Source organism: Passer montanus, unplaced genomic scaffold (assembly GCF_014805655.1).
Source record: "Passer montanus isolate IOZ18808 unplaced genomic scaffold, ASM1480565v1 scaffold48, whole genome shotgun sequence".
In the NCBI taxonomy this organism is placed as follows: domain Eukaryota; kingdom Metazoa; phylum Chordata; class Aves; order Passeriformes; family Passeridae; genus Passer; species Passer montanus.
In genome coordinates this window covers 5,487,063-5,510,126 of record NW_024369707.1, presented here as the reverse complement: position 1 = coordinate 5,510,126, position 23,064 = coordinate 5,487,063, and the positions used below count along the sequence as shown (strand labels likewise).

General features: G+C 45.6%; 1 protein-coding gene across 1 annotated transcript in view; it reads left to right on the top strand.

Annotated features, from left to right (window-relative positions):
- Positions 1-23,064, top strand: part of SGPP2 (sphingosine-1-phosphate phosphatase 2) — a 30,786-nt gene that overhangs the window by 6,995 nt on the left and 727 nt on the right. The window contains exons 2-4 of the mRNA XM_039722289.1: positions 6,137-6,295; positions 15,528-15,707; positions 17,861-17,950. Coding sequence (XP_039578223.1) covers positions 6,137-6,295; positions 15,528-15,707; positions 17,861-17,950 — 429 coding nt within the window. The remainder of the gene's footprint in view (positions 1-6,136; positions 6,296-15,527; positions 15,708-17,860; positions 17,951-23,064) is intronic.

The following is a 23,064-nucleotide window of genomic DNA, read 5'->3' as shown; positions in this document are numbered from 1 at the left end:
AAATTGACTTCTATTCAATAGGTACAGATACTTATTGAAGAAGCAGGTGCAGACTCAACTGTAGAATGGAGCAGTAGACATGGTAGAGATTTCATGGAGGAAAAAAAGTTTGAATTCACAGGTTTGACATGGTTCAATAGTGACAAACCTCTGAAAACTGCCCACAAAATGAATGACATTGTGCAGGACTGTTCCTTTAGCATTGCTGAAGTGTCACATCTGATCTTTGGGCTCTGTAATTCAAGACAGGCATGTTAGGTGCTGTGTCTGGAAAATGCTCAGTACCCCCTGTAAGAATTACCAGGTGTTTAGGGAGTGAAAGAGTTATGTCATTTTTGAATGCTTATAACAACCTTCTTCTGTGCCAGCCTTCACAGGAAGAAAGCAATTTGTTCCTTGTCTGCAGTAGATAAGAAAATAGCCATAGGTTTCAATGTCAGCAAGAGTTTCAGGCTAGGTGGCAGGAGAGCAAAGCTCTTGGAGATGGCCTGGAGCAAGCAGTGGAGTTCTACCACCTGGTAAGGACAGGTTAGACACACTTCCACCAGAGTGCTGGGAGTGTAAGCCATCCATCCTTGGTGGACAAGCTGGACCAGCCTTGGTTTAGGCTGTCTGTCAGGAAATGTGAGGCTGTCCTTCCCAGTGACTGCAGGCATGGTGCTCCACAAGCAATCTCAGCCTCCTTAGCAGCCACTCCCCCTTCTATCTGAAAGACTTACTTTGGTTTCTTTAAGACAGCTTTCTTTAAGGAAGACAACATAATCAATTTTTCCTTCCTTGATTCTTCCTATTAATTGCCTAAGCAAATGCTCTGTCAACACATACTCTTACGTTATTCCACTTTATATTTAAATGACTTGGCAGGTTCTGTTACTTCTACATGTGTTCCTTCAGCACAAGGAATGAGGCTAATCATGTTACTTCTAGAGCAAGATACAAAAATAAAACCTGGAATTCAGTCTATCTCCCAACTACTAATTAGAGTGGAAGAAAAACAATGTGAAGATTAAAAAATGAAATCTTCACACATAAACTGAAGTGTCTTAACTGTGTGCTGGACCCATTCCAGCTTCAGTGTGCTGCTTGATGTGCAGATGTGTGCATCTGTCTCAGCTGTACATCCTCTACAGGCTGAGGGGAGACTTTGGATGAACAAATACTGATGTCAGATGTGGTGACTGGATGGGCATTGTGCCCAGGGGCAGTGTTGGTGGGAGACCTGCATGCACCTCTCCCAGGGTCTATCTGGGTGGTCTCAGCCTTTGGTCTGGGAAACCACAGCCCTGACTGCTTCCAGCCATCCCTGGTGCTGTTGGCTGTGCAGCACTGCTCTGCTTTTGTACCTTGCTGAGGATTTTATCAAATGCCTTTTGGAATGAGTTAAGAAATTGCTGAAATACTACCAGCATTCTGCCTGATTTCTAGGCTGCCCACTGGTTCTTTACCTGAGACCACTGAAAGTCTGTGAACTCTCTGGCTTGAAGGCTGAGCATTGTTATGTCTCATGCAATGATTGCCTTGCTTCTGTACCAGCTGATGGTCCCAGGCCACATCCCTGCTCATTAGTCCAGGAGTGCCTGCTGCTGTGTGCTTGCACAACTGCTGGGAGCTGGATGTGTCCTCTGTGTGCTGGTCAACAAGGACTTGCTGCCAGCAGCAGAGCTGGACAAGATTTTATGACATTTAAAGAGGATTTTCTTGTGATTTCTGTTTGTCTCCATCTCCACGTTTCTGAGGTTTTGGTTGGCTCTAGGTGTCCCTCCAACAATACTCTGTAAACCTGGACAGCTATTGAAACTGGCTGCTTCATGTTCTGCAAAGACTAAAAAATTAATTCCTTGTTTTAAAGCATTTAAACAGAGTGGGAAGCTGCACATATGTATGAGTTTGGTGTGGTTTTGATGCCCTGGGGCTCCCTGTGTGTACTTTGTGGGCTCTGTGTGCTGTTGTCCTGCCCCTGCTGTCTCCTGACACCCCTGCAGCTCCTCCCATGATCTGTACTGCTCCTTTGCTGGCTCCCCTCACCCTGCCGTGTGCACCCAGTGAGGGGCTCATGGCCACACCAGGCACAGCCCCTGCTCCTGGCCACCCCCTTCCTTCCTTGTGGAGCAATGGGTTGCAGTGTTGGTGCTCCCAGGGAAGGGGAATGCACAGCTGCTGGAGTGCCATTGGCTGCTTGTTGCATCTTCAGCAGACTCAACGCGTTTGACATGCAGTGGTGCAGTTGGATACAGGAGCTGAAGCTTTTGATAATTGTGGGTTTGCTTTTTCTTATTTTCCGAAATCTAATTACCAAAATCTATTTTTTTTGTTGTTGTTGTGACTTGATAGGTTCCTTTTCTAACTTGGTACAGTTAGTAAACATAAAGTTATATAAAACTGACTGCTTATGCAGAATATTCCAGTACAGAAGGCTTTTCCCCACTGGTTTTACTCTAAACAGTACAGCCCTGTGGGGCTGATTTGTCTGATTTGCATTGTCTTTGTGTACAGCAACATCTAGACTGGAATATTTGATTTTTTTCTTTTGTGCCTGATTTTTGGTGGTTTCTTTAAATTTAGAACCCTTTTTTTTACTGCATTAAAAACCCTTAAAGTGAAAAGTATGTAATGTGATAATTAGGGACTTTGGGAGGGAAACTCCTAATCTTTTGCAAGGCAATTCTGTTGGAAGGAGAGCAAGGGACTTCAAGAACTTCAATTAAACATGTACATCTTCTGAAAGATCCGAAGTAATTGGGAGCTGAGAACAGAGTGTTGGTTAATGGGATCTGTGGGTTAGACTCTGAGCCTTAGAAGTCTGATGCTGCACAGCTTGTCTCTAGAGACAGGGCAGGAAAAGCCGGAGCCTCTTTTGCTCTCTGACAAGAAATCTCCCAGAGGAATTGCAAGGAATAGTATCTTTGCACAGCTACTTTTTTTTTTCCCCCCTAAAAGTACATTTTTAATCTGTTATGTTAGTGGCTCAGCTGCTGTTCCTCTGCTTCAGCTTTGAAGGCTAAACACTACATATATACATAATTTCTGAAATTATGGATTCCTCCTATGCTGTGTCATTGTGTGTTACTCTATCCCCAGAGCCACCAGGGTGTTGGTTTGCCCTGCTCTGCTGGCTCTGTGGGAATGTTTTGGGGATGCTCCCAAGCTCCAGGGAGGTTGGGTGGGTGCTGTGGGTGACCCACCCCTGTGCAGAGACTGCAAACGTGGGATGACCTGCAAGAGCCATTTCTGTCCCAGGAGTTTATTCATGGAGACTCATACATCCATGGGGCAGTTTCTTGTAGTCTGAGCACTTGAGGTTTTTCAAAACAGACTTTCTACAGTTGGTGAGAAGGGTCATTCTTGAGAAATTACCTGTTTCTGTGTCTGTGAATGTTGAGGCTTATTACATCTTGCTTTGGAAATGCTCTAAAAATTCTGACTTTATCTACAGCCTTAATTGCTGCTCATTAAAACCTCTCTGATCCAGACTGAATAGCAATGGAGATGGATGGAAGAATGATTTGCTGAAAGGGCTTCAGGCATTGTGAAAGGCACCAGGTCACTGCAGTACATTAAGAAGAAGTCTAAAGATAGGAGTTACTTAAAATTAGAGATTGAATAAATTTCTGGAAATGTTAGAAGATGTTAACACAAATAATGGATTTTTCTGCACTGGGGATAGAATGAGAATCAAAAAGGAAGGCACTTCACAAAGCACTGCTTTCTGCAGAAATAGTGGGTGTAGATAGTAAATGTGACTAACTGCAGTCTGAAGGAGGCTTGCTGTACTTACAGTGCTTTGGGATCACAACAAGTGCAAACATCACTTTATTACCATGCACTACCAAGCATCAAGTGAAGCAATTCTGTGGCACTCTGTGTGCTTGACATGTGGCTGATGGCATCGTGTCACAGACAGGCTCTGTTTGTCCCCTGTGCACAACTGCTGGTGTGGAGTTAAAAAAAGGTGCTAAAAATCCAACCAAATGTGTGTGGGGGGGCGGAATTTCTGAGAGAAAAGGAATGGAAGAAAAAAAAAATAAAGGTTTTAAGAATCATGTGGAAGGACTTGGACCAGTCTTCAGCCTGGAAATATTTTTTTAACTCCACATTTCTTTCAGAACCTGATAAACCATACTTTCCCCCACAAAACAGTTACTGGAATTAGGTTTTATCCCTCATCCCATGAGGTTGCAAGTATAAAAGCATTACCTTAGGGATGTGTCTGATCCTCTCTGAGCTAAAGCACACAAGCACATAATTCCCAGTACCTTGGAGATGAATGCTTAAGTGAGGAGTTAGTGGTGCCAGAAGAGGGCTTTCTGTGGGGCCATGCTAAGTGTCACCAAATACGGTTTCAGGACCTCAGACAGAAGCATTGGAGCTGCTAATTGCACTGGGGGTGTTTTCTAAGTGCCAGATGAGATGTGAGACACTCAGAGTGATTGCTCTGTCACACAGCCAGACAGAGCATAGAGCTGTTATCCTAAAGGGATGCCAGTAACACATCTGTGACCTCTGTGACTGAGAGATGGGGGAACACTCCTCTGACCTGGCATTTCCAAAAATGCTGACTCATCTTTTCTGTTCATTGGTGCAAAAATCAAGTTGTGGGTTTTTTTATGATAGTTGAATGGATGCAAGTTCTTTCCATCTTGCTTTTGTCATCTCCATGCTGTTTGCTTCATCTCTGCATTAAAAGCAGATGAAGAGACTGGAACTTCTAATGGCTTTTGCAGTAAGTCACAAGTGCATGTGACTCCTTAGCCAATTTTTATGTATTCTCGCTAGCATGTAGGGTGAGAGTTTCTCTTTAGTAGACTAGTTACCTAGCCAGCTCAAGGATATCAGTTTTCCTATTCTGAGAGTTTTACAAGTTTATATCAAAGCTGTATCTTAACTTAGTGTGTCTGTGCTGAGACCTTCATGGCCCCTTCTCAGTTTTCACCTTTAGGAAGTTCTTTCATCTTGTATTTACATAGCCAATGTACATATTTTTAATTTTGGGGGAAGATGGAGTGAGACTAGATTGGTTCCTAGCTCCTCCCCTGAATCAAAAGTCCTGTCTATCTCCTTATTTCCTAAAGTGACAGGTGTACCTACAAAATGTGATTCACTTGCCTGTTGCTCCTGCTAGCAGCGTGAGGCTTCTTTGTAGTGTCCTAGTCCCAAATGGCAGCAGCAGCAGCAGCAAACCTTTTCCAGACACACTCAACAAGTGGCCAAAGTCATGGCCTAAGCAATGTGTGCTGTTGTGTGGCTTCCCAGCTCTGGAGGGCTGGGTGTCACCTTTTGGAAGAGAGAAAACAAGAGAGAAACGTTAGGTGGGGTGCATCTAATGAAATAATCTAGCTACCAAATCCAGACACCTAATGAAATTTCATGCTAAATAAAATGAATAAATGAAGTGCTAAAATGTTGCTGTTTGCAATGTATATACTGGTAATACTCACAAAGACAACCTTGTGGTTGTTACTTAAAATGTTGGAGTGAAAATCTGGTGGTGACAGGTGCAGCTCTTTTCTCTGCCCACTCAGAGCTTTGTGTTCCCCTGGATGTGCTTGTGCAGCTGTGCTTGCTGAGCCCAGTCCCAACAGGAGCTGAATCCTCCAGCTGTGGCTCCTCAGTGTGGGGTGATCCCGTGAGATCCCCCCAGCACAGGGCTGGAGGCACCTGGAAAAACTCAGTGTTGAGGGCTGTTGTCAGCAGCACCTGAAGCAAATTCCAGGGATATAATGAGGCAAATTTTAAATTAAGTAGTTTGGTAATTGCAGTTTAGTTTTTCACCTCAAAATGCATTTCCAGTCAAAGCAGCGGTGGCTTTACTTACTGATGTAGAAAATTCAAACTTAGCATGTCAATACCTTTTATGAAATACACCTGATTACCCTGGAGGAAAGGCTGATCCCATCTCTTGGAAGTCTTTGTCCACGTGACTGCTACCTCAGGTAGTCCGAATGGATTTCTGCTCTGCAGGAAATGTAGCTGTGCTATCACTACCATCTTCATTCTAATACAAAAGTTGAACTTCATTTCTTGACACCTCTTGTAACAAACTGTTTGGTTTAAGGACTGGGAACTGTAGCAGTTATAATATTTTAAGTGTTTGTATATATTTCTACTTTACTAAAACAATAAATTCTCTCATTTCCAGGGTTGCACTCAGAAGTATATTGTGAAGAACTACTTCTACTACTACCTGTTCAAGTTTTCAGCTGCTTTGGGTGAAGAGATTTTTTATATCACTTTCCTTCCATTTACCTACTGGAATATAGATCACTCTGTGTCTAGAAGAATGATAATTGTTTGGTCTGTAAGTATTTCTATGATTAATTTAAACTTTAATTCTGTATCCATAGCATTTAATATTTAAGAACAAGAACAACCCTTCAAATGAACAAAATCCCTCCAAACCAAAGAAGCCCCACCCAACAGTATTCATGTGCAGCTCGTGTTTAGGAAGAAAAGGCATTGCAATACTGGGAGAGGAGGCGAGAGGCATCATCTGACTCAGGGTTTCTTCATCTCTGCCACATCTTGGGCTGACTTTTTTTCAGCACAATCACTGACTGAGCTGCTTTTGGTATAGTTTGTACAGAATAATTGGGAAAACACTTCCTTCCCAGTGCATCATAGTATTTCAGGGATTGTTTTTCATCACTTTAGCAAATCTTTCTCTTATTCTCATTTCTTCTCTGTAATTTCATATGGTTCTGGCTTGGCTGAAATTACTATAAACCTGATAGTGAGGGATATGCAGGCTGCAGTGGAATAAGCAGGGTGTTTCTGCAGTCACTTGAGGGGGGAAGATTGTCTGTTGAAGGCTAAGACTTGAAAGCATTGATTTTTATTAATAGACAGCATTCACAAATTAACTGACTTCAGCATTGCTTCAGCATGGGTTTGGGGTATCCAGAAGAATGCATTTCCTTTGTAACACTGAGAAAACAGGAAATAACCAGGCACTTCAGGCCAGGACTGGCTGTTTTGTCACTGCCATTGCTCATCTGGGTATTGATCAGATATTGCTGCCCAAATAAAACCATTTTAGAACAGAGAAGGGAGGTGGGGAGCACCTCTGCTAGGTGGAAGAGCCTGAAGGTTTTACTATCAATCTACAATGACTTAAGAAACTGAATCTTGGTAAAAAATATGATATCCAAGTTTATCTATTTACAGTGAAGCTTCTCTATGATCCAGTCAATTCTGGTTAATAATATTTTGTCTTTTGACCAAATAATATGATAAGAAATAATAAAAACAACTTGAATTGACTCAATCACTTCAAATACACCTGGTCTTAGACAGAAGACATCAGTTGCTCTGTGCCAATAACCTTAGTCAATACATTTTATAAAGAGAACATGAAAAATAACTTGCAGATGAAATTTAGAAGTAGGTGGACACAGTATAACTAGAGCTGGGTTTTGGCCAGGAGTACACCTACAGCTTCTGGAAACGCGCCACAGAAGATGAAAATTGGTAGTCACTGCCTTCTGGGTTTGTATATAGCTCAAAAAAAATGAGTCTTTGGAGTTCTTTACATTCATTTCTGTAGATTTGCCTTGTCTTTTCCTTGCAAGAAGTTCATCTGAGTATTGGCCAGATCTAGTCTGACTTAATTAGAGTACTCAAGCATCTGTTATTATGATAATTAATGTTATTTTTCACTTACTGAATTGTGGAGCTGCACTTTATACTGAAAAGGGAAAACTGTTTTAAATGCACGGGCTTGCAAAAATCTGTGTTTTTAAAACATTAATTATATGTAACTGTGAAATGGCTAAAAATGTCCGTGCAGGCCATGTGTTAATGCTGTGGCATGCTCAGCTGGGAGGGTCCCTGCTGGAGAGCAGGGAGTGGCACTCCCAGTGCTGGTGCTGGTCTGTCTAACAGTCATCAAATCATTGAATGGCTTGGGTTGGAAGGGACCTTAAAAATCACCTGCTTCCATCCCCCCTGCTGTGGGCAGGGACAGCTTCCACTAGACCAGGCTGCTCCAAGCCCTGTCCAGCCTGGCCTCAGGTGCCTTGGTCATGGATGTGACATTTGTCTCAGCTGCAAGGGAAACACCAAGGTGTCAGTGGGACAGAGCTGTGCTTTTAACTAAATTGGAGGGTTTTGGTGATGGACCTCTGAAGAAATGTTCCTGAATGCATGATGATGTGTGGCTAAGAAAAACTGTGTTAGATGGCAGTAAAAATCCAGGCAGCCTGATGGTCTCAGACAACAGCTGTGAGTGGAGGGCTGGAAGAGCATGAAGGGACAATTGCAGGACCCAGGCATGTTCTGGAGAAGGCTCTTATCCATCTGGGGAAAGGGGCTGGTATCAAAGGGAGAACCCTAAGGGAAAGGCAGGAGTAGCTCCCCTTTAAAGTGGGTGCTGAGGATGAGGAGAGGTTGTTGGTGAAGCTCCTCAGCAGGGAGAGAGAGTGGACCAGCAATGACTTTTCCAAGAACCTGGAACAAAGCACACGGGTATGTTGGGAACACAGTTGGCAGGGATGACAGTGACACCAAGGGTGACACCCCTGGCCAGGAGAAGTGGCTCTGGAGAATGAAGGTGCTGAGGGTGGTACTTTTTGTGCTGTTTCCCACTTAAACCTGTGAGTTTCTGCTGCAAGTAGGAAATGACAATGCTGGTGTCCCAGGATGAATCAGAGGAGTTCCTTCCCTTAAAAATTAAAGCAGCATTATTGCTGTTTACAAAGACTTCCTGCCATCTTATCTGTAATAGTTTATGCAGAGCCAGTCACCCCCACTTGAGAAAGATAATTTCAAATTGGAGCAGGGCCAGGGATGATTAAAGAACAGACTATTTTCTGACTACAGACTGAAAGCTTAGATAAATCCCTAGCAAAATGAAGTTGGAGAGAGAATGGGGCTGGCTGCAAAAACCATGGGAAGGAAGGAGCTTCTTAAAATAAAACTACAGTCACAAGAAGAAACATGCATAAGGCAATCATAAATAATTTCAGTTGAAGCCAAAGGTTGTGAAATAGCTCTAGAAGGGTGAAGGGCAGAAAGAAAAAATAGAGTTTATTTCAGCAGCAGCAGAGGAGTGGACTTGGAACCCTGGAATGTCTTCAACCCTGGGTCCCCAGAGCCAGCTGCTTGTGCTTTTCTGTTCAGGTGGATGGCTATGGGAAATGCTGACTGTTTTTGCATCCAGATGCTTTGGCAGCCTAAAGCAGCATGTTGTGCTTCCATGGGGCCTTGCCTCTGAGGATTCAGGGTATATATGCAGGCTTTAGCTTTATCTTTGTGAACAGATGGAGGAAATAACTGCATGAAACCTCTGAGCAAGGTGCTGAGTCAGTAATGAAGGTCCCCTGGTGTCTTTGCTTCTCTTCTCCAGCAATTTGAAGTAAACACTCTTGAAACTGCACAGACAAGGCTTTGATGCCTGTGACTCTTGCAATTTCAGGCAGGAAGTGCAGAGATGAGAAACAGCTTCACACAGTCCCCAAATGTACTGCACATCTCAGCTCGAGAGGTGAAAGCTCACTTTGTTTCTCTTTGTTTTTTACTTTTTGCACCGCTTCAAGTTTGAAATCTTTATTTTGGTGTGGAATTTCAAAGGCAGAGACCTGGAGAAATAACACTAACCGTTTCAGTTTGCTATTCAGCATGCCTGGAAATATATTTTTCTGTGTTTTTTCCTCAGGCCACACCTCTTCATAGCCAATAAAACATTAATTTATGCAATGTAAATAAGAGCTGGCCAGCATGGACTTTGTTGGGACAGGTGTGGAAGCTTTTGGCATGTGACAGTGATAAGCTGCTGACTCAGGGGTAGGTGGTACCTCTGAAGGGAGGCAGAGTTTGGGTGTGTGGTGCTGCCAGGCTGTGTGTGCCCCTTGGGGCTCCCCAGGCAGCACTGGGTGGGACATCTGCAGCAAGGCTGAGGAGGCCTTGGGTCTGAATCCACAGCAGTTTAGCTTTCCATCTTGCTTTTCAGAGGAACAGTTTTCTAAAGGCTGTCAGCACTTAGTTACTCAGCAGTGATGAGCTCTGAACTCCCTCTCAGGGTAACCAGGAGTTTCCTAATCAGCAGGAGCTCACCTGCAGTTGTGATGCCACTGATATTGCTGTGCAGTGACTGAAAACACACTTGGAAGCAAACACTGGGTTTAACAATTCTTATGTTTGTTAGTTTTAGCGCCTTTGCAACACTTCACTGAAACAGGCCTGGAGCTGCTGACAAACACAGTCACTTGAAAGCCAAGCTCCAAATATTGCACTGCACAAGAACATGTAAAACTGTATTCAGGCACATAAGTAACTACATGTCAGCATACAAAAATAAATGGTGTGTGCAAGTTGATCAAGTGTTGATTGAAAGGGAATTTTGCAAGAGCTGGCAGCTGTACTCCACCCTTGAAGAAAAAGTGCCAATAAGGCTTTCATAACTGAGACAAGCTCTGAATCATTTGAGGTGAAGTTTCAACTGGAAACCTTTTGCATTTCAATAGAACTTCTAGGTGTAACAGTTTACAGTTTTAGATGTTAAATAATGACAAACCAGATCAATGTGACAGTACTTTTCCCAGCTGCCAGGAGCCTGGACCCAAATTTCCTTCTCTGAGCCCATTATAAGATAGTCAACTACCTTATAGATTTTGTCTAAAGGCTCCTTTTAAAGACAGAGTGAATGTGTTAGGGTGTTGTTCTGTTTTTGTGTTTCTGAAGCCTGAATAGAGATAAAGTCCTCCTTCCTTATATATATATGTAAACTTTTTTAGGAAGCTGCCCATGCTGTGTCTTCCCTGTCCCCTGTGCTGTGATGTGGATGCTGTGCTGCTTGGGGAGGGCTGTAGACCTGCCTGTTGGATTTGCTGTTGCCATGGTGGCTGGGATAGCCCAAGGGTTGAGCATCCCACCAGCTGAATGTGACCTTGAATGTCCCATGGACCTTGGCCAAACCCTTGGAAATGTGAAAAGTTCCTGTGCAGCCGGCACAAGGTTGATGTATTTCCTGGGAAACAATGCCCACGCTGGAAATGGCAGGTGCTGGGGCTCTAGGAGAGCCAGCTGCCCTCTCCCACAAGGTGTGTGTGCCCGAGGAGGATGCCAGCCCTGCTGCTGGGGGGGCTCTAGGAGAGCCAGCTGCCCTCTCCCACAAGGTGTGTGTGCCCGAGGAATATGCCAGCCCTGCTGCTGGGGCTGGCACATGGGGAGCAGCCCGGAGCTTCAGGAGGGGATGGGGAGCAGGGCTCAGTCTGAGGTGGCTTAGGGCCAAGGCTGGAGGTGTCTGGGCTCCTCTGCTCTGCAGGGCTGCCTCCAGCCAGGCTTCTGCCAGGGCAAGGGGCCAGCAGTGCTGCTCAGTGACTTCCATGGTGTGCTTTCCTGGAGCCAAGCCTTAGCTCTTGGCATTGACTGGGGGTAGGAGGAGTACCTCCTCAAGGACAAGCTTCTCCTCGCCCTGCTCCTCTGCCACTCTGAACCAGGTGATGCTCGAGGGACACAGCCACAGCCAGAATCTGCTGCAGTGTTTATCTGGTCACTTCACTTGGGGGATGCTGAGAATAGAACAGTGCAGGCTGGGTGCTTGGCTTAATTTCTGTATGGGAAATCAAAGTCACGCCTGCCTCAGCAACCACATGCAGTCTTTACTTCTGCTTGACTAATCTGCAAATGTTTATTAATAGTGCATCTCTCTTTTTTTTTTTCAATATGCTTGGTCACTCCTATCAGTCCACAGTGCTTGTGAAAGAAACACAAAGTAACATCATTTTCAAACTGTAAATTTCCTTTCTGGGAAGATGACATACACTACTGCAGGCCAGGATTTCTACAGCCAGGTTATAGAGTTTCTATTTTGGAGTTAAACCAGCAGATTCAAAGTCAGGCTGCCACACCGTGAATCTCAGGGAAGAAACTGCCAATGTTATTTGACCATGTATCTTCTCTAGAATTTTGTCTTGTCCTCTTAACAGATCAATAATGAAGATAAGGACAGCTGCAAAATCAGAAGCTGAAAACAAATATGATCTGGTTCCCCTTTGTTAGCTGAAATATTACAGAATAAAAAAATAATTACTTCTCCTGACCTTCATATGCCAGTGGGAGGCTCAGGTGTGTCCATCCTGTGCAGAGGTTGTAGCAGGGCAGGGATGAAGGAGGATGTCCACACACAGCCCACCTGCAGCACTGAGCACATCCTCAGTCCTGCCAGGCTCAGGGGCTGGGCAGCTGCCATAGGAACATTCCACACGGGAAACTGCACTCTGTGGCAGTGCTGCCACACCTCTGCACAGGGAACTGGCTTAGTTGTGTCTGTCTGCACTGTGGTGGTAAATCTGCTTCCAGAGCTCTTCCTTCCTGTCATGGCAGTGATGCATGTGAGGAGTGAGGGGAAACCATTGCAAATGCCAGACAACACCTGCAGGTGAGAAAAACCTCCTCCTAAACAGTTGACTTACACACCAGAGGCATGAGAGTGTCAGGGAAACAGGTCACTTCATGGCACTCAGATGCTCAGAAGGAGGGGAGCAGCCTCTCACCCCAGAGGGATCTCCTGCAGATGTTGGAACAAATGAATCAGTATCCACACCTGTGTGGATGCTGCTGCCTCAAGTTTGGTTCTGTAATTGTTCACTAAAGCAAAATCTGTTAAAATACAAAAGATAGGTTTGTCTTGTTTATCCTGATGCAAAGGCTCAGGTGAAGTATTTTTGGAGATAGACCATATATATGACTCAGAACAAATTAAGAGGAAGCTCTCAGAAAAAGACTACAGAGGCTGTCTTGCTGCTATAGCAACTGCCAATTGCCTTTGTGTAGTAAAATGTAATGCTGTTCACCCAAAATGGCAATAAAGCCTTGCCTTTCCTTCACCTGCAGTCCTGGCTTACTGTAAAGGGTTGCTATTGCCCTTAGCACAGGCCAGCCCAGCTGTAGTGCTGGAAGAGTTTGAGGAAGGTTTTGGGTTTAAGTTGCTTACAGTTTTGGGGGTTTTTTTGGTTGGTTTTTTTATTTTTCATTGCTGCTTAAATTTGTTGCAAGGATTTAACCTGGAAGGATTCAGAACCCAGTAGGATTCAGACCCATTTTCACTGCATTGGGAAAACATGGATGTGCATGAGAGAAGGGCAGGGGTGAGCACTGCTGGATGGGTCCCACTAGTGCTGCTGCTGCCCTGCTCGGTGGCACAGGGCTGTCCCCAGGGAGGGCACCCACTGCCTGGGGCAGGCAGCTCTGGTGGAAGCTCTGTTTGCTGTGCTGTGAGCAAAGAGCCTGGGCAGAGCTGTGTCCCTGCAGCTGGGGCAGAGCCTGGGCAGAGCCGTGCCCCGCCGGCCCCTGCAGCCCGTGGGGTGCAGGTGACACAGCACCACCTGTGCAGGTGGCTTTAGCAATGTGCACCTGCTGTCATTTGCTCGGGCATCCTGCCAGTTCAGCTGCTGGGGGGGTGTTTTACCCCACCCACAAGTGCTGCTTCTGCCACATCATTCAGGATAATGTGTGTGAAGTCACATGCGCGGTACCCAAATAAGCTAAAGGCAAAGGTCTGGTGCTTCAGAGATCAGTGCTTAGTCTGGGCATATTCTGGAGACCTCTGCATGGTTTATGAAGGTTGTCTCACCTCTCCTTACTGTCTATACAATTTGTTTCTAAAAAGTAGAAAGGTCAGAATTTAATCTGGGATGCAGGGAAAGGGAGGGTGTTGTGAGGATGCCTGGTATTTTCACTTACCCATCCCACCTCCAGCATTCAGTCTGTTTTTCACCATCACAGGAGTCCTAGCATAGCCTTCATTTTTGAGATGACTCATTTCCTTTTCTGTAATGCTCTTATGTTCTAGTGCTAATAATACTTCCACAAGTGGAAGTCATTATTATAGAGGACTGCTGATAAACTGGCTCATCCTACCTTGCCTCTCAGATGGTATCACAAATGGCAGCCTCAATGTTTTATGTTCTGCCTGAGAGAGTAATTTTTCTTTCAACCTTGGAATTTAATTAACTTCCAAACATGCGCCTGCATCCATTTGGAAACTGAAGGCATTAACTAAATAAACCCACACAGGAGGTTTTTAAAAGACATTTGTTCCTTGAGCTTTTGTTTACTGTGAACAGTGTGGGGCAGGATATTCACTATCTTCCCTGTGCCGTGTGTGTCCACAGGAGCAGCCAGGTGTGTCCCACCTGCTGCTGATAATAAGGCAGTAGTGTGATTCATATGATGAGGGATAAAGGATGCAAAGGCACCAGCAGTCACTTTTCCAGGCCCTGGTGCTGGCTGTAAGTCTAGCACTCTCTGGCATGTGCTGTGCTGTAGAGAGAAGGATGAAAGAATGACTGGCTTTTTCCTGGTCCTGACTTGTGAATCCTGAATCCTGCCGTCTTTCTTTTAATGTGAAACTGTTTTTTAAATGGCTGATGGGAGAGAGAGGGATGCAATGTGCCTGGTGACAAATGTGGCAGTGGGTGATTGTGTTGCTCTTCCAGCATATGGCCAACACCAGTAGCAAGGGAAGGATGTTATTTTAAGCCCCTCCTTTGCTGGTGGAAGCATGAGAATCAGAAGAGCAAGCTGTCTCACACAGCAACTGAGCTTTCATGGTAGACATCAGTCAACCTGATTTTTGTACTTAAAGAAAAAAAAAAAGATAAAAGGTTTGCTTGTCTTTATTTTAAAAAGCCTCCTCTGCCTATGTGTGGCTACATTATGCAATGGGAGGAGGGCTACAGCAGAAAGCAAATACATCCTACAGGGACAGCCTGTTAACTTTTCTCAGATGTCCTCACTGTGGATGCTGAGAGCCTTTGGGAAGAGGGTGCTCAGGAGCCAAGGATGCCCATGGCTGGATGGGCAGCACCTCTCAGGGATACTGGACAGCATTTCCCCCTGCCTCTGCTTCCCTTGTTGACCTGAGAATGCAACATTTCCCCTAAAAGTACTGTGTTGCTCTGCTCCAGAGCTAATTAATGCAGCCCTTGCTTAAACCTCTGGTGTCCCAAGCAGGGAATAGAAGCCTTTTACTGGGGAGCTAGGCAGGAGGACTGGTAGCTCATGCTGCTTGTCTAGTTTTCCCTCTGTGAGGATGCTGAGGCTGTCATTTAATAACCACACGGGTGGTGTGTCCCAGCAGGGCTCCTGCAGCACTGGCTGGAGTGGGAGCTGCTGGGAACGGGGGAGCTGGGGCTGGGCACAGCTGTGATTTGAAGGTGGGGTGTAAAATTTCTCTTATGGCTGCTTTCTTTGCAGAAGAGGGGTTGTAAGGGACAGGGAGTAAACATAAACTTCTCTGGTGTGGGGTGGGAGCCAGCTGTCTGTCTCACACTGTCCTGTATTGCTGAATCTCATCAGCCAACCCTCCTTTTGGTCCCACTTCTGCTCAGGTTACCACAGAGTGCAGCAAAACCACCACTTCCTTCGCTGGCTGAGCTAATGGAAACCCCTTTAATAATTCAGGAGATAAATCCTCTGCTTGGAGGGGTGGGATCTGCAGGAAAAAGCACAGAGATGCAGGTGGTTCTTGGGTGGGCTGCATGGGGCTTGCCTGTGCTGACTGACAGCCCTGTGGCCTTTCCTGTCCCCAGATAGTGATGTACATAGGCCAGGTCTCCAAGGACATCCTGAAGTGGCCTCGGCCCCTGTCACCACCTGTCGTGAAGCTGGAGATGAGGACGAATGCAGAGTATGGGATGCCATCCACCCACGCCATGGCAGCCACAGCCATCTCCTTCTCCTTTTTCATTGCAACCATGAACCAGTACAAGGTAGGGGCACAAAAAGAAAACAGAAGAAGAAAAAGAAAACACATTAAAAAAAGAAAAACCTGTGTCTGCTTCCAGCAAGCCACATAAAGCTTGCAAATCCAAAGATGTTGCTACTTCCAGAGGCGTTCTTTATTTATTTTCACAGATGTGTATTCTTCCCTGTGCTTACCTGTAGCTGGTCAATAATAGACACAAAAACAAATTTAGAGGAAATGTCCTTTTTCATGCATGGACTCCTCTCAGAGCTGCTGGCAGGCTGCACTGCCCTGCTGTAGTTTGGTGGGGTCACTGTGTTTTTGCACGTGGGGTGACCATGCAGGGAAGGTGCCTGCTTGCCAGCATTTTGTGTTCACCCCGTGCCCACCAAGTCAGTGCTGCACATTGGGACATGCTGGCTCCCAGGGAAACCAAAGGAGCTCTGTGTCACATGGCTTCTGTAGGAAAAGAAAAGCATTCCTGGAAATCCCCTGGCTCCAACCTGTGTTAGACTAACAGCACACAACATGATTGGAAAGCCTGCTTGTCAGAGGAGTAACAGCAACTTCACTGCACTGTAGGAGCTGCAGGCTGCTTGGGGAAGTTTAATCATTTTTCCTCATCATCTTCCTAAAAGGTTTATTTCCTGGAAACTCATTTCTCCATGATGATTATTTTCATTCTGTTTAATGAATCCAAGCCTGTGTTTCCTGTACTCTAGCAATAATAACTTCCTGGCTGCATTGTGTTTAAGAATGTTTCTCAGCCCCCTCAAGGGATAAATCCACATGTGGTAACTGGTCAGAGCAGCCTGACAGTGGCATGGGGACAGGGAGCCATAAGAGGGAATATTTGTCATATATATTGTCATATATTTGGAAGCCAGATTCATCCTGTGTGTTAGAGCTGCCAAGATGACCTGGTCAGCATCACCTTCTCCTCAATCCACAGGTGACCAGAGGGACATGCAGCTCTTCACAGGCTGTCCTGTGCTTCTTGGAAACTGCCATGAAACGATAAAGCTGCTGTCAACTAATTAAATGGCTTAATTGCCTGTATTAAGATGGAAAAATCTCCCAGTACATTATGCTGCTATCTTCTCAAGATGCCCTAATCATCAATTACTGCTCTGGACTAGCTCGAAGGCTGCCTGCTGAGGGAGGAGTCAAGTGGGTGCAAAGGCTTAGAGAAATGAGGAAAAATAGTGTTTTGTGAACTGGGAGTGACATCTGCAGCTGGGTCTGAGCTCTTTATTCAGCAGGCTGGAATATGCCAGGGGAAAGGGTCAGACGAAAGCTGTTATGCTTAGAATTTCCACAGAGGCATTTTTGTGCTGACCTGTGGCCACCCTGGTCACTCATGAGCCTCAGGGAGAAGATAGAGACTTTGTGTAAAATTGGATGAATTAATTGCCTTTATTTATATTTTGAGTTGGTTTACTCTTTACAGAAAAATCTCCCTTATGGACTGAAAAGAGCCCAGCAGCCCACTCAGTTTCAGGGTTTGAATGAGTGAATTAAGGGTAATATGTTAAGTTTATTCTTTACCAAATGTGGTTTTTAAAATTTTTAAATGTTGATTTATTTAAATGGCTCTTTCCGTGTTTTTAGGTTACTCAGAGAGGGTATTAGACAAAACCAGCTTCATAAGAAGATGATTAAACCTTTAAGTGTCACGGGGAAGACTGGTCCTGACTGCTCTAATAGCTGGATTGTGGTTTCAGCCCAGACATTGATTCTCCCCGCTCAGTCCAGTGCTCGAGGACTATCGATCACACTTCTGGTCAGACTGCAGCTGTCACAGTCCCCTTGGCTGAGCTGAGACTGCAGTGCTACCTCAACTTGTTCAACACGCCGTGCCTTCTCCCTTAGGCTCTTTAACACTAACGTGGGTTTTGCACATAGATATTGTAGGGAACAATTCTGCAAATGCCATTGATTACCCCGATGTCTCCAGAGTGAGACCAGATCTTGCAGAAGCAAACAGCACAGGGGATGAAATGATGAAATGACCTTCCAGCATGGCTGAGTGCTGGCTGAGGAGGCCTTGTCTCCAGTCACATTCATCTCCTGGGGAAAGCGCAGCTCAGGAGCCTCTTCCCAGCACCAGATCCTTATGTCAGTCCAGCTGCTGGGTTTAATGGTGTATTTAATTATTTTTTCCCCCCCTTTTCACAGTATCCACTGGAGCTCGGCCTCGCAGCAGCGTTCGTGTTCTCGACGTTGGTGTGTCTGAGCAGGCTCTACACAGGGATGCACACGGTCCTGGTAAGGATGTGCCTCCAGCTCTGCCTTCCCACAGCTCCTCAGGGTGGTGGCCATGCTGCCCAGGAGCAGCCGAGTTGTGCGGTGGGTTTGGGGCTGTGCACGGAGAGGAGCTCCCGGAGCCCTCGGGCTGTGGCAGTCGGGGCCCGCAGCGGTGCCCGCGGCGCGGGGAGGCCGCAGCGGCCTGGGCCCGGCGAGCTCAGCCCGGCCCCTCCGCATTTCGAAAGCTTAATTGCGAGGAATGCGCTTGGGCAACCACGCTGCTCCTCGGCTAAGCCCTTTGTGCAATAGTATCGCTGTTTTCAGCGAGCAGTAGCCGGGCTGGTTGGGGCTGGGAGTGGCGCAGGAATTGCAGCCCGGTGAGTCAGGCGCGGGTAAAGCCGTGCCCCGCAGCACGGCTCCCGGCAGCCTGCAGCCACCCGGGCACGACAGCGTTCTCGCCTTCTGCTGCGAGGAAATGCTTCTCAAGGGACTGAGATGCACAAAGAGTTTGTCTGAGAATAATTATAAAGTAGCTGCGGCTTTATATGACAGACTTGCTGGGCACTGTTGCTTAGAGACATCAGTGCTGCTTTAGGAATTAAATTCAGTGTGCTTGTGATAGCTGGTTCATTCCTGACAAGATGAAACTTTATTGATGTGTTATGTACAGTGGACAGAGGGATGGTCCAGCTTCCCAAATATGGATAAAAACTTCGGGTATTTCACCACAGGAGTTTGATATGCATTGTTGGTTGCATATGCATAAATAATTGAATCTTTTTTACTAAGTAATAATTATGTTTGTAATGAGACTTGATGACTGTAAGAAAGGGAGCCCTCATGAGATTAAGGTTAGCTATAAAATATAGTTTGAACTTCCCTTTCAGGCTCAGTGGATCAAAACAATATCTTACATCGAGGCTGCAGTAGCCCTTTCTGGGCTACTGACCTTAAGTCAATTAGTAAAAATTCTTTGCATACTTCTCTTGCTGGCCCATCATAATGAAAGACCCCTCTAAATTTAGATGGATTTTAGGCTAAAGAAGAAAAAGTCCTTTGTGCTTTTGACATGATAGAAAAGGGCTGTAAAATAAATTTTTTAAAAAAGATTCTTAGCTGAATAGTGAGCAATGCTGCCTTCCAAAAGGGCAAACGTGCTTGGCTGGGTCGTTATCCTGTGTGTGCCGTGGTGGGGATGGAGCTGGGAACAGCCCAGTGGTCACAGCTTCCACACACAGCCCCTGTCTCTGCAGCAGCTTGTCACCACAGGGACTGGCTCTGTGTGCCACCTGCAGCGACGGTTCTTTGGGGAAGAAGTGCAGTTCAGAGCTGTTTGTGACCCTGGGTGGGACAGCTCCTGCCCTGAGCTGTCACATCACCAGGTGAGGCACAGCAGTGCCATTGGCTGAAAGAGCCTCTGGGTTTTTAACTGAGACCTTAACAGAAAGGATGCAATAATGTATTAAGTGGTCATAGCATTTCAGTAAAGCAAAGGAATGGGTACAAATATCCATGGACTTGGTGTAACTGAATTTTTCCTGTTTGAGGAACCAGAGGAGCAGTGATAAGAGCATTGCATTGTGCTTTCCTCTGGCTCCAGTGCAGAATCTCATCTTCTGTAATCTCAGCTCTACAAATCTGTTTGTATTTTAGCACTGCTGGCCTTGCTTTTGAATGAGGAGTGGTATCAGAAAACACAATGATGTCATTAGAAGAGATATTACCATTAAAGGCCTCCTGGAGAGGCAGTCAGCTGGTATGGGAGCTATCTGCATCCTTCCAGCTGTGCCAGAATGAATACTATGCCCAGGGAAAAGGGAGCAAACACCCATGGCCTGGGCTGTTACCAGGAGAGCATCACCCAGCCAGAGAATGGGGTGGCAGCAATGCACTCAGACTGCTGACAGGTAATTGAGTTACAACCAGCCATCTCCACCACCTCGCATCAGAGTGTCCCATGTGTATGGAAATGCAGGGGAAATGCAGGGTCCTTTCTTGTAGGTCTCAAATGATGGAGTTCAAGGACCTGGTAAAGAGGGGATCTGGAGTTACCTGGAAAAGGCAAAGTTTAAAAAAAAAAAAAAAAAGTAAAAATTTGGACACACTTTGAAGCAGTAAATCTGTAAGTTTTAGGGGTTATTTTTGAGAAACAAAAAGCAATTTGGGATGATATGACTGGTAATTGTTGTTGTTTGCCTTTTTTCTCCAGAGAGTTGTACTTTAGAAGATATTGCTTTACTTTCCATCTTAAAACACTGGCCCAATTTTTGTTCCCTGCCTCAATGCAGTGACCAAGTTTTCCTGCCTCACATCTGCTGAAGCCATTCCCTCCAGAGCCACAGCTGATGTGGGGAGAACCTTGCTGGCACTGCAACTTACCTGAGCTACAAGCAATAATGTCCTGTGCTGACCACCAATGTCACTTTTTATATCCAAAATACCCTGAAGGGTTTTTTTTCCCCCGAGATATACCCATTTAGTGTTGATGTATTTATTTCTGATTACACCTCTCACAGGGGGCGTGGGGGTGTGTGTTCTGAAGCTCCCACCCTGCCCCTTTGCTGGGCAGGTTTTTTCATACTACCATTAATTCTGAAATGATCTTATATATTTTAAAGCTGATAAACACCCAACATAGTCACAGTGCTTCACACACAGTGTAGCACAGTCCTTAGGAGTGGAGTTCAGGAGGGTGAGTGGTGTCTCACAGTAAATGAAAGGCAAGGGAACTCAGGCAGTGACCCTGTACCAGACAGAATAGGAAAAGCATTCCTTCTGCTCGGATTGGCAATTCCAGGGAAGCTGGGCAGATGCTTGGCGCTGTGTGGGAGCAGGGCTGAGCTGCATGGCAGTGGAGGGGCTTCAGGGGAGGTGGATGGAGCCTGGGGATGACTCGTCTGTACCGAGGCAGCTGGAGCATCCCAGCAGGGCAACCGGAGGTTTCAAATTCTGCAGGTAGTTCTGCACCTTGAGCAAAATCCCTGCCTGCCCTTATTTAAAAATTCCTTTATAATTGCGGGCTTGGCGAGAGGCTAATCTGTTTACACAGGCAGACGGGCAGGAATGTGCTTCCTGGGCGCGCTACCAGCAGCTCCACCCCCGGGAAAAACTCAGGTCCTGCTCCGGGGGCACCGCAGGGAGGGACTGCAAAGTTCTCGCAGAAATCGGAGCCGTCTCTCCTCTTCCCATCTTGTCCTTAGTTGAACAGGCAGGGGGAGACATCATTAATTCTGCACTGCTACATGTAAATGTTTCCAAAATGAGAAGGCCAGATATTGGTGGATGGGGGAAAACCAGAAAACACCACTGGCGTCCTGTATATATATATACATATATATATATGTATTTTTTAAAATGAATTGTATACATGTACTACCGTACTGATACATGCATTATAAAACACAAAATTAACAAATATAACAATGAAGAAAGCATTACTTCTTAAAAATGCACATTTTATTTTACTTATGAGCAGTGCAAAAAGTACGTTCTCCCCCCAGCCCCATGGGTTGCTTTTGCACCCAGTTTGGAGACCACGGGTACAATGCGGGGTCAGGGGCAGAGCTGATTGTCTGGGTCCTGCTTGGAACTTCCAAGAGCCATGTTACTGTACTGGGGCTGAATGGGAGGATAATGAAATTCAGAAAACTTTCATCAAGTTTGTAAATAGGGACTGTTTGCAACTGGGTTGGGAACTGCTGGAGTCAGCTGGGTAAATCTGAGCAAAGCTTTTGTGAGGAAATGTTAATGTTTGGTTACATTTCTTTAAATGGAACAGAAAAGCATGTGAACAGCTTCTGAGCTTTGCTCCTTGATCACCCATAAAGTGGTATTGAGGAATTTTTCTTCTAACATGAGGTGGACAAGCATGTGTGTGGCAAATTGATGTACAGAGTGGGGATGGGATTTCTGAGCACCAGTGCTGGGAGCAGCCCCAGCTCTTTTGTGTTGGGGCAGTTGCTTAGTGTTGGGCCAAACCCTGCTTTGTGTGTAAAGATATCATCTAAGAATTGACATCAAAACATTAATTACTGTGAAGTAAAGGTATATAATATAATGGTACTTTACATACTTGATATCTGTGATCAAGTTTGTGTATTTCCATGGCTAGCCTCATGTTTTGGATGAGGGAATAAATGTAAATTTGTATTAGGGATATGCAAAATGGCTGTAGCAGTTGTTTAAAACCAAATGTGCTGTGAATCCAATGGAAGTTGTAAACAGCTGAAGTTCAGCCCTACAGGAGTAATGCATTTACCAGAATGTCATTAAATATTTCTGTTGTGAAGAAGTCCCCTCATTCCTGCCTAACTCGAAGTGAAGCTCGCATAAATAATTTTTAGACTGTGACCAAGCATGGTAGTAGGGAACTGTCATGACTCGTGAAAAAGATACAGTCTTAGAAGAGGACATTTCTGTCTGTGGCCAACTTCAGCTTTTGCAGAGGTTTTTGTGGCTGTACTAACGCTGCTGCCTCTACGTGACTCTGGAAGGGTGGCACAGGGAAACTTGTTTTACTGCTTTTTACCTGGCTGCTCTCATACAGAGGGCTTTTGTTAGGGGCTACCTGCTGTCTCAGCTTTGTGGCTGACAACAGTCAAGTTCTCAAAACACCTTATTTGCCTCTGTTAATAAATTAGGGTTTAACTATATGCTTGCTTCAGGCGCTGTACTGAAAGCTAGATTTCAGAGACTTGGGCAACAAATTTCCCCTTGCTGTATCCCTGCCTGGAGGTGCCTTCCTCCCACTGCTGGCAGAAACCGTGGCACATGCACCACGTCCCACAGCTCTGCACTTTCCATCCCTGGAGCTTGTGTTTCTGGGATGGGAGCCTGTCTCTGATAAAGGACAGCATCTCCCCCTTTATGCAAAGCAAGCAAGGGATAATCACACTGATGTGATGAAATTGCTTGCAGGGTTACAGGAGGGAAAGGGTTTGTGTGAAGGGAGCTCTCTGCAATGTTGTCCCTGAGATGGAGTTGTGCACGTGCCTTTTCTGAGGTTGTAGGTGGAGAATGCCCTCAAAGCATGAGAGCAGGTGAGGAGGAGGATGTGTGTCCACAGACACATGCATATGCATAAGGTTGGGTTCATGGACTGTCATGTTTTGTTTAGTCCGTGCTTCAGGTTTTCC